This window comes from Protobothrops mucrosquamatus, unplaced genomic scaffold (assembly GCF_001527695.2).
Source record: "Protobothrops mucrosquamatus isolate PMUCROS unplaced genomic scaffold, P.Mucros_1.0 scaffold78, whole genome shotgun sequence".
Classification (NCBI taxonomy): domain Eukaryota; kingdom Metazoa; phylum Chordata; class Lepidosauria; order Squamata; family Viperidae; genus Protobothrops; species Protobothrops mucrosquamatus.
Window position 1 is genome coordinate 2,835,615 of NW_015386455.1, and position 9,426 is coordinate 2,845,040.

A 9,426-nucleotide genomic window follows, 5' to 3' on the forward strand; every position below is an offset into this window, starting at 1 on the left:
TGGCTCAGGTACGTAGACGACACCTTCATAATCTGGCCACATGGGAAAGAAAAACTGGACAACTTCCTCACACACCTCAACAGCCTACACCCCAAAATACAGTTCACCATGGAAACAGAAGCTAATAACCAACTTCCCTTCCTGGATGTCCTAGTCTACAAGAAATCCAATGGCTCCCTAGGACACACCATCTACCAGATCTCAAAAAGTTAGAAAGTCTGATTGAACTTTTTTGGGAGGGTCCCACAAACACGCGGTGAAGGCTGAGAAGTGAATGGAGAAACACAATGTAGCTGAAGCAGGTTAGTAAAAAAACACCTGGGGGAGGCAAGTGCATCTGGGTGAGGGTAGCAACCTTGCCCTGTGCAGCTTCGGCAGGTGCCTTGCCTCCTCACCTCATGGTGGCAGCTGCGGCAGCTGGCTGGGCAAAACGCGATCCAGCAGGAGCAGCCAGTAGAGGCCAAAAGCGCCCAGCCGGCATGACAGCTGTAGCACACGCCAGGGCCTGAAGAGCGCCAGGTCCAGCCCTTAGCCCGGCGCCTGCAGCACTGAGTAGGTGTGCAGGCTGGCGCTCAAGCAGCCCAAAGACAGAGGCGTGGCCAGTGCGGTTCCACTGGCGGCCGGTGGCAAATGGCCCTGGCAGACTGGTGGCAGGCCAGCACTCCAGATCTGGGCCAACTCGCCCCGCTCCAGGCAGGAGCAGCCCAGCAGGGCAGCCCAGCACAGGGCAGCCCAGCGCAGCGCAGCTGGGAGGGCAAAGAGCCCGCGAGGCAGAAGCAGCACGGGCAGCCACTTGGCTAGCACATGGCACCTGATGCAGCCGAGAAATGTAGGGCTAGCAGGCAGGGTGGGCGGAGGCCGGGACTCATTGAGGGTTTGGTTCGTTGCGGCCGCAGGCAAGCAGATGGTGGGATGGAGAGGGCAGGGCCAGCGGCAGCCGGTTCCATCGGCAGCTGCTGGCGAAGGACCCTGGTAGGCCGGCGGCAAGGGGGCACTCAAGCTGTCGCTGACTTACCCCGCCACATGCTAGGGCTTACTTTCAGGGTAGGGTTTATATTAGGGCCACCCACCCACCCTGAAAATCAACTGGGGCTTACTTTTGGAGTATGGTTTACTTTCGGGGAAACACAGTATATAATGTATAATAAATATACATTATCTGGGTTACAGATGTATTAATATAGTAATAGAAGAGTGAACGTATATTATTTTGTAGACTATTTTCTTAGTTGCCAATATGTTATTGTATCTATTTGCTTTACTTTGTTTTTGTAGTTTTAAATGTTGCTATTGATTGAATAAACATTATCAATCAACTAAGAGTAATTTATTATTGTAGTCAGTAATGTCTATCCAAAAAAAAATTAAGTACTTTGATAGTACCTGAATGGCAATGACCAAGAAATCCCAAAGCCATAGACTGAACTATGAAGTTTAAAAAAAAATCATCCCATAAGATCAAAAGAAGCAATGGCAGTCCACTGCTGTCACTGCTGTAATAGGTATGAAGATGAACTGAATTTGTAGCGTGCAGTTGATGAATACGTGCTAAGAACTGAAAGTGTAGAATTATAAATAAAATAGTTAAACTATTTATCAGAAAGTATGAAACAGTGCCATTGAGGTTGTGAATATACATGAAGCTACAAATCTATACTGGTGACAATTTATGATCCAGAGTATAGAGAAAATGAAAGAACTAGATTTTGGTAGGTTTGTTTTGAATACAAGCATTTAAGGCAGGTTTATTCATTTAGACAAATCCCTACAGAATATAAATCCAGAAGTACAGGTAATCCCCGAGTTACGAGTGTTCACTTAACGCTTGTTCAAAATTACATGATGAGCGCCCCCTACTGCTTACAAGGAAGTCCCAAAATTACAAATGTTGCCGCACCACGGCAACCGTTCGCCCTTATGAGCGACCACAGTGGCACTGCAACATTCACCCTGGTTATTCCCTCCCTCCCCACCCCCACCCGGGTCTCCCTAGGCACCAGGCTTTCAATACTCACCCTGCAAAGATCGAGATCCTTCACTTTCTTGGCTGCTCCAGGCCTTCGGTGCATTCACAGAGAATAGAGGCCTAAAGTAATGCAAGATCATGCAAGATCAGTGGGGCGAGATCTCACGCTACTGATCTCATGTGATCTTATGGTACTTTAGGCCTCTGTCCTCTGCAACAGAGAACGGAACTGAAGCTGGGGGGTGCTCCCACGTGCCTCCGGAGGTTGGATCGGGGCATCGGAGGCCTTTTCCAGGCCGCTGCCACCCAGATCTGAGGTCGGGGAACACTTCTGCAGCCCCCTGTGGCCCAATCCAGGCTCTGGAGGCCTTTTCCAGGCTGCTGCCACCCAGATCTGAGGCCAGGGGACCCTTACGTAGCCCTCCGGTGGCCCATTCCCAGGCGGCAGCAGCCTGGAAAAGGCTTCCGGAGCCCAGATCAGGCTGCGGGGGGGGGGCAGAAGCATCCCCTGGCCTCAGATCCTGGCGGCAGTGGCCTGGAAAAGGCCTCTGGAGCCTGGATCAGGACATGTGGGGCGTGGAAGCGTCCCCCGGCCTCAGATCCAGGAGGCAGCGCCCTGGAAAAGGCCTCCGGAGCCCGGATCAGGCCACATGGGACGCAGAAGCAAGCAACAGGGGGACAAGGAAGCGAGCCACGGGGGGGCGTGGAAGTGGGCCAAGGGAGGGCGCGGAAGAGGGCCAAGGGAGGGCATGGAAGCGGGCCAAGGGAGGGTGCGGAAGCGGGCCAAGGGAGGGCACGGAAGTGGGCCACGGGGGGGCGTGGAAGTGGGCCAAGGGAGGGCGCGGAAGTGGGCCAAGGGAGGGCACGGAAGCGTCCCCCGGCCTCAGATCTGGACGGCAATGGCCTGGAAAAGGCCTCGAGCCCAGATTGGGCTGTGGGAGGGGCTTGGAAGCGTCCCCTAGCCTCAGATACGGGCAGCAGCAGGAACCGCGGAAGAGAGGAGACGGATCTTTTCCAGGTGAGTCTGGCGGGGCAGGAAGGGAGTTGGAAGCATGAGGTATCTTAGTGGGTCGAGGAGGCCTTGGGGGCCTGTTCTATCACTAGGCCCTCCGTGGTCTTCCCCACTCTGAGATACCTCATGTTCATTTAAAGAGCCACGTGTGTCTTAACAAGCAAGGGAGTGATCTTGTTCAAAGTACGAGATTCACTCTACGAGTTTTTGAGTTATGAGTGGAATGGGCAGGCTCCATTACACTCGTAACTCGAGGACTACCTGTATAACAGATGAAAGTCTGACAGAATTAGAACTGGATACAAGGGTGGCTTGAGGTTCTAAACATGAAATAGGCCATTTGGGGGGACCATGAAGAATGGATCTGGAAAATACATGGACACAGAAGCAAAGGAAAGAAGTGAAAGAAAAAAAGAGAAAAAGTATGGTTCCGGACGAAAAAATATTAAGTCAGATTAATTATTTGATATTTGAGGGAACTGCTTCTCTCCACTTACATCTGTCCCATCAGGTCCACAGGAGATGTATGTTATGTGTCCTGTCAACCAGGGAGTTCTGTTGGGCAGGATCTAGAAGAAAAGTCTATTTCTGCTCTGGTGCCACCCTATGAAACATCATTCCCCCCTACAAAAGACTGCCCCCAACTCTGTTGGCCTTGTAGAAGGCCTTTAAAACATATTTTTTTCAATCAGTTTGGGATTCCCATGATACATTCTGCTAGATGGGTTTATGACAGGAGTCCCCAACCCCCAGTCCATGGCCCGGTGCTAGGCTGCAGACCGTTGGGAACTGGGATGTGCAAGCAGCGGGCAAGCAGTTTCATTTGCGCAAGCAATGTGGGCATGTGCAAAACCATCCTCAGTCCCCCCCCGTCACCAGTCCACAGAGCCAGAAAGATGATAACTGCTGCTTTATGACAGTTAATAGAGTATATCTATGTATATTTGCTACCATCTTTACTTATTTTTACTCGTTTTTATTTTAATTTTAATTGGTTGTTTCACTATTTTTTATGTATTACCCAACAGAATGAATAAAAAATGAATGTAAGGAAAGACAATGTTGAAGATGCTTGGAATAAAAAGAAAAGAATTATGTAAGCGTGCCACAGAAACATGTGGAATAAGGCTAATTGAAAGCACAAAGAAAGATGTTTAATGTAATGATGAAATGAAAACTGAAATGGATGAGTGAATAGATTGAGAGGAAGGGAACAACTAAGAATGTTCTGGTTGGATGGTATTGATAAGATCCTTTAAAAAGAGATGAGTATTATGGTGATTTACGAGGTCGTTATATGATGAGCAAGGACAGTATCCAAGACAGAAAGATATTAAGAGATATGGTGGTATTAGTTATTTTTCCTTTTACTTTACCCCATGCTTTTAATTCTTTGGCTAACTAGATTTTACTCTCTTTTTTTGGACCCTGCATGCTTTCGTTTATCCCAGAGGGAAACAGTGTGAGGAATATGTATAAATGAATAATTTCTCCAATCCTACTACTTTAACATGTAATTTACTAATTATTGATTATGAACACTCATACAGATCATTTAAGGCTTCTCATCATGAATCTAAATAAAATTTATTATTATATGTCATTAAACAGACATTACTATAATTGCATAATTATAGAAATCTAAGTGAATACAAACATACCTAATTTTTAAACATTTCAGAAGTTCTGTAAAAGTGAAGGTCATCTCATCCAGATCAACTGCAGCCATAAAAATGCAGATGCCCCACATTTCTTTTTTTAGATGGCTCTCCTAGAAAAAAGGTTAGCTCATTTATATGTTGTATTATTTAGAGCTGTAATAAACTATCAGATCAAAATTTATATTTAATAATTGTCTTACACAGAAATTTTGCAGTTATATTTATATAGTTTACCATCATAATATCTTCTTTTATCAAACTAACGAATGGTTGCTGGAATTGGGTATGTCTAGTTTAATGAAGAGAAGGACTAGGGGTGACACAAAGAAGAGGGGGAGGGTCTAGCTATTCTCCAAAGCATTCTGAAGGCAGGACAAGAAGCAACGGATTGAAACTAACCAAAGAGAGAAGCAACCTAGAACTAAGGAGAAATTTCCTGACAGTTAGAACAATTAATCAGTGGAACAACCTGCCTCCAGAAGTTGTGAATGCTCCAACACTGGAAGTTTTTAAGAAGAGACTGAACAGCCATTTGTCTGAAATGGTATAAGGTTTCCTGTCTTAGCAGGGGGTTGGACTACATGACCTCCAAGATCCCTTCCAACATTATTATTATTAGTAGTAGTAATAATAATAATAATAATAATAATAATAATAATAATAATAATAATAATAAATGGAGCAACATCTATCATTTCACAAAAGCTAATTACTGTTGCTGTATGTATAGGAAACTCAAAAGAATTTTTAAGTTATTGTTATTTCAAATGTAAGAATGGCTCAGCGACTACTTAGGATTGCACTTTTTTTAGGATCAATCAAATACTGAAGGTTATTGCACCAAAATAAAAGAGAATAATTGAAAAAAAGGAGATTTTTTTTATTTAAGCCCTAACTATTATCATGGAGGTTGAAATGCTTGCTACTGAGTAACATTTCAAAACTGAAATCATTTGCCTGATATCATATTACCAGTATATACTATTTGAGAAGCCTTTCCTACCTGGCATCTTCCACATATCTTGAAAATGCAAAGATGTGGCAATGCTAGGTGATGAAAGCTATACAACAGTCTCAGATTCATGACCCAAAATCTGAATAATTTATCACTATTTCACAGGATTTGAACAAAAGGAGATTTTTAAAAAACAGAAAAATGAAAATATATTTTTATACTTTAAAATCTTTCCTCCAAAAGTATTAAAAGTCTTGGTACTAACTAAATGAAGTCCTATATGGGAATCCTTTTATTAGATATATTGTAATTTTTTGTTGTATATGTGTGCCTTTTATATTTAACACAATTCTGTACTTAGAGCCAGATCAAACTGCATTTCTCTAACCATAATTAGAGAGTCAAGAGTAACAGAAACACTTTCTAGGATATACCTGTATACTAGTACAACATGAAATATGTCAAGAAATCAATGCAAACTATTGAATAGGATTTCTGTATTTCATCCAGCTTATTCTTACTGGCCAAATAAGCCACAGCAGCTTAGAGTAGACTATACAGAGAAAGAAGCTGGAACAGACTCTCTATTATACAAAGGGGAAAGGAAAGGGATGAATAGAGGTCTATCTATAGATGGGCCTTCTGCTTACAAGGGAAGGATTCTGTACCATATCAAAGCTACTGGCCATAAATAGCAAGTAATTCTGAAATATTAGCACTTTGCAATCATTTTAGCATGGAGAGCAAGAAATTAAACACTACTCACACTACAAAACATTAGACTGTATCACATGTGTACTAATTATTTTAAAATCAACTTCACCTCATGAGAAAAGTGAAATAGCACTAAAAATATAAACAAAAACTAAATTGGGGGAGGTGTGTGTGTGTGTGTATTTGCTATTATTTTCCAAAACATATTATGGTTATTTAATTTTATTAATTAAAATTACATAGTTAATAAGCAAGATATACTCACAACTACATCCATTTTTTCACAGGTCTTCCAAGCAATTATTCTCACATTGTCTGTTATGTGTAAAGCATCACATAAGGAAACAAAGTCTGTTTCAGCAAACAAAAGCCTAGCAAAGAGAAATATGTTACTTATAAGAATATTTTAGGTGCTTGACCGATTGTATGTACTACACTATTTTAGCAAATAAACTACTGACTTTTCATTCCCAGTATTTTTATTAGATATTAATAAGCACAAACAATGCAAATTGTATATGAAAAATGCAATCACAGGCCCTATCTGTTACCAACAGGTACCATGGTATTTTTCTGACCTCATTCCATGAACTCAAGACACGTTCATATACATATCAATGCATACAGTTATTTTATCCAGGTGCAATGAAACATATTTTATTCATTCTAAAACCTAAGAAGAATTTCTGATGAAAAGCATCATCTCAAAACAGTGACACTTTAATTGTTGCTATTCAACAGTGGTGTAAATTTAGATCTATGTTTTGCTAGTTCCTTAAATCTGCCAGTGGTCTTTACAGAATGCTAACACATTTTTCCCCAATACTCAAATTTAGGTTCAAGCTTTCACAACAAATACTGTTCTAAAAAATGCTGCTGCTATGAATCATCTGAATTTTTCTAATTCAAAACCAAATACTATCTCCTGAAAAGAGAGGGCTCATCTCCCACCAGCCTTGACACAGTCTCAGCTTTCTTTTAATATGACTGCAACACTGCTGCTGAAAAGCTGGATAGATTTGAAAATCACCTAAAATGTTCCTTGCTTTGCTGGCCTTTTAATATTTTCCACAATATTTAAACAAGTACTTTTTTCTTTCCAGTTATTATTTCTATGTTATCCTCCCAATTTTTTATCCCTTTTTCTTGCACACATACATACACACAAATGATACACAGTAATGTGTCATTTTCAGGTATTTATTGTGGAAAGAGAAATCTCAAGAACTGGCAACATTTATAATTTGTTTGTTTCCTTTTGCAAGGTCATCTCTCTCCCAGGTAAAACCCACATTATGATGAGCCTAACAGCCACAAAGAGGCACAGGCAACAAGAGAAACAGAGAGAAGCATGATGTTCTCAACTTTATGCGGAGAGCCATCACATCTGATCAGTAAGGCAAACGCCGAGAATGAAGCCTGTATTCCTCTCTTCTGTTAAATATCACTGATCTCAAAACTCAGCACCATCAGGATTGGCGTTTATTTACATGTCTGTTTGGTCTCCTTAGCATCTTTTCCAAATCATCAAGCTGTTTCATTCTTCTTGGGACCTCGTTTGGCACGCACTCCAAGAGGAAATAAGGGCGATAGCTTTTAAAACGGGGAAAGGCTCTGTTCGTATTTTTATTTTATTTAGATATTTTATATTTATTTTCGACGTAACACGCAAGCTCCAGGGGGGAAAAAGAAATCCAGCCGTGAGTCCCAAATATATAATTCCCTTAATCCAAGGAGCAGTCGAGACGTAGAGGCCGCGAATTTCCTCCCTTGCACGGAAAAGATGGCAACCTACGGGCCACTCAAAGGGCTGGACTGACGGCTCTCTCTCCTCTCTCCTGACCCAGCCCTCACTTGCTGCCCCACGACTCACTACCACCACCACCCCCGGACCCCAGGCGAAAGCTAGCACTGCGGGGCGAACTGACCTGTCAAGAGCCTGGGGGGCGGCGGGCGCTTCAGAGTCCCCCGCGGACTCGGAGCTATCCTCCGTCTGGCTTGGGAGGCCAGTTCCCATTTTCTGGGGAGGGCTGGTCGGCGCCATGCTCGACGCCTCCAGCCACATAGAGGCTCCCCCGAGAGCCTGGATGCTGCTACAGAAAGCCGGCCACTACCGTAGCCGCTCTCCTCAAAGAATCCCCACCCGTCTCCCAAACCGCGGGAAAATGTTTCACGCCCCACCCCGAGACGTCACTTCTGGTGAAGCGCTCCGGCGGAGACTGCCGTAGAGATACATATACAGACGTGGCTCGCATTCAGCCAAGGCGTCCTGGGCGCCGGGCCCTGGGATAGTTCTCACGGGATAAATAGTGAAGCTTATTTCTACGATCCTAGCCTTCCACCCATCGATCTTGTTCCAAACTAGCGACATTTCTTGGAATGACGAGTGAACCCGAGCTATAACTGTCCACATGTCTATCTCTGCAACATTTTCGGAACAGGGAAGGAGGAAAGCAGTGAATCAAACCTGACATGGCAATGTCTCTTAGAAGGCTCGGCACAAAGAAAAGGGGAAGGCGACCACGCGGAAAGAACAGGCAGATCTCAAAGTTGCTTTGAACGGCAGGAGTGTGTGCTACCACACTTTTTTAGCCCTTCTGCTGGAGTCCCGGTAGGGAGCCAATAACCACTGACATGGTTTAGTGATTGCTTTTAGTGAATAGTAGATATTGTGATATTCACGTCAACAATTATTGCTGTCGACCCCTTTCGCTAGATTTGCTGGGCGGAAGCTGGTGTCCTTGTGCACTCCCATGCAAGACTTCTTGTTTTGCATGAACAAGCCAACCAAGTTGGTCCTATGGAAATCATAACCTATATACCCACCAATCTTCAGCTTTCTAACCACTTTTATCAATATTTCACATGATCCCAAATCAAAGTGAATGCAGAAGTAATCAGAACTTGAAACTTAGTTCAAATCAGAAATCACTAAAGATTTACACTATGTGTTAACCTAGGAATTTATTTTTTTTATTTGTATCCCACCTTTATTACTTTTACAAATAAGGATGCAAACATATCCAACACACCTTTCTTTTGTTTGTTATCTCAATGGCCTTCCCTTCGGGAGGGTACACGAGCCTGGCTCCAGGGAATTATTAACGCTTCTTTGCAG

The 9,426-nt window shown here is 43.3% G+C and overlaps 1 protein-coding gene across 1 annotated transcript in view; it reads right to left on the minus strand.

Annotated features, from left to right (window-relative positions):
* The window catches only part of RB1 (RB transcriptional corepressor 1), an 83,357-nt gene extending 74,899 nt beyond the window's left edge, over positions 1 to 8,458 (minus strand). The window contains exons 1-3 of the mRNA XM_015812334.1: positions 8,237 to 8,458; positions 6,574 to 6,679; positions 4,640 to 4,749 (exon numbers count right to left, since the gene is read on the minus strand). Coding sequence (XP_015667820.1) covers positions 4,640 to 4,749; positions 6,574 to 6,679; positions 8,237 to 8,373 — 353 coding nt within the window. The 5' untranslated portion in view covers positions 8,374 to 8,458. The remainder of the gene's footprint in view (positions 1 to 4,639; positions 4,750 to 6,573; positions 6,680 to 8,236) is intronic.
* Positions 8,459 to 9,426: the final 968 nt, after the last annotated feature.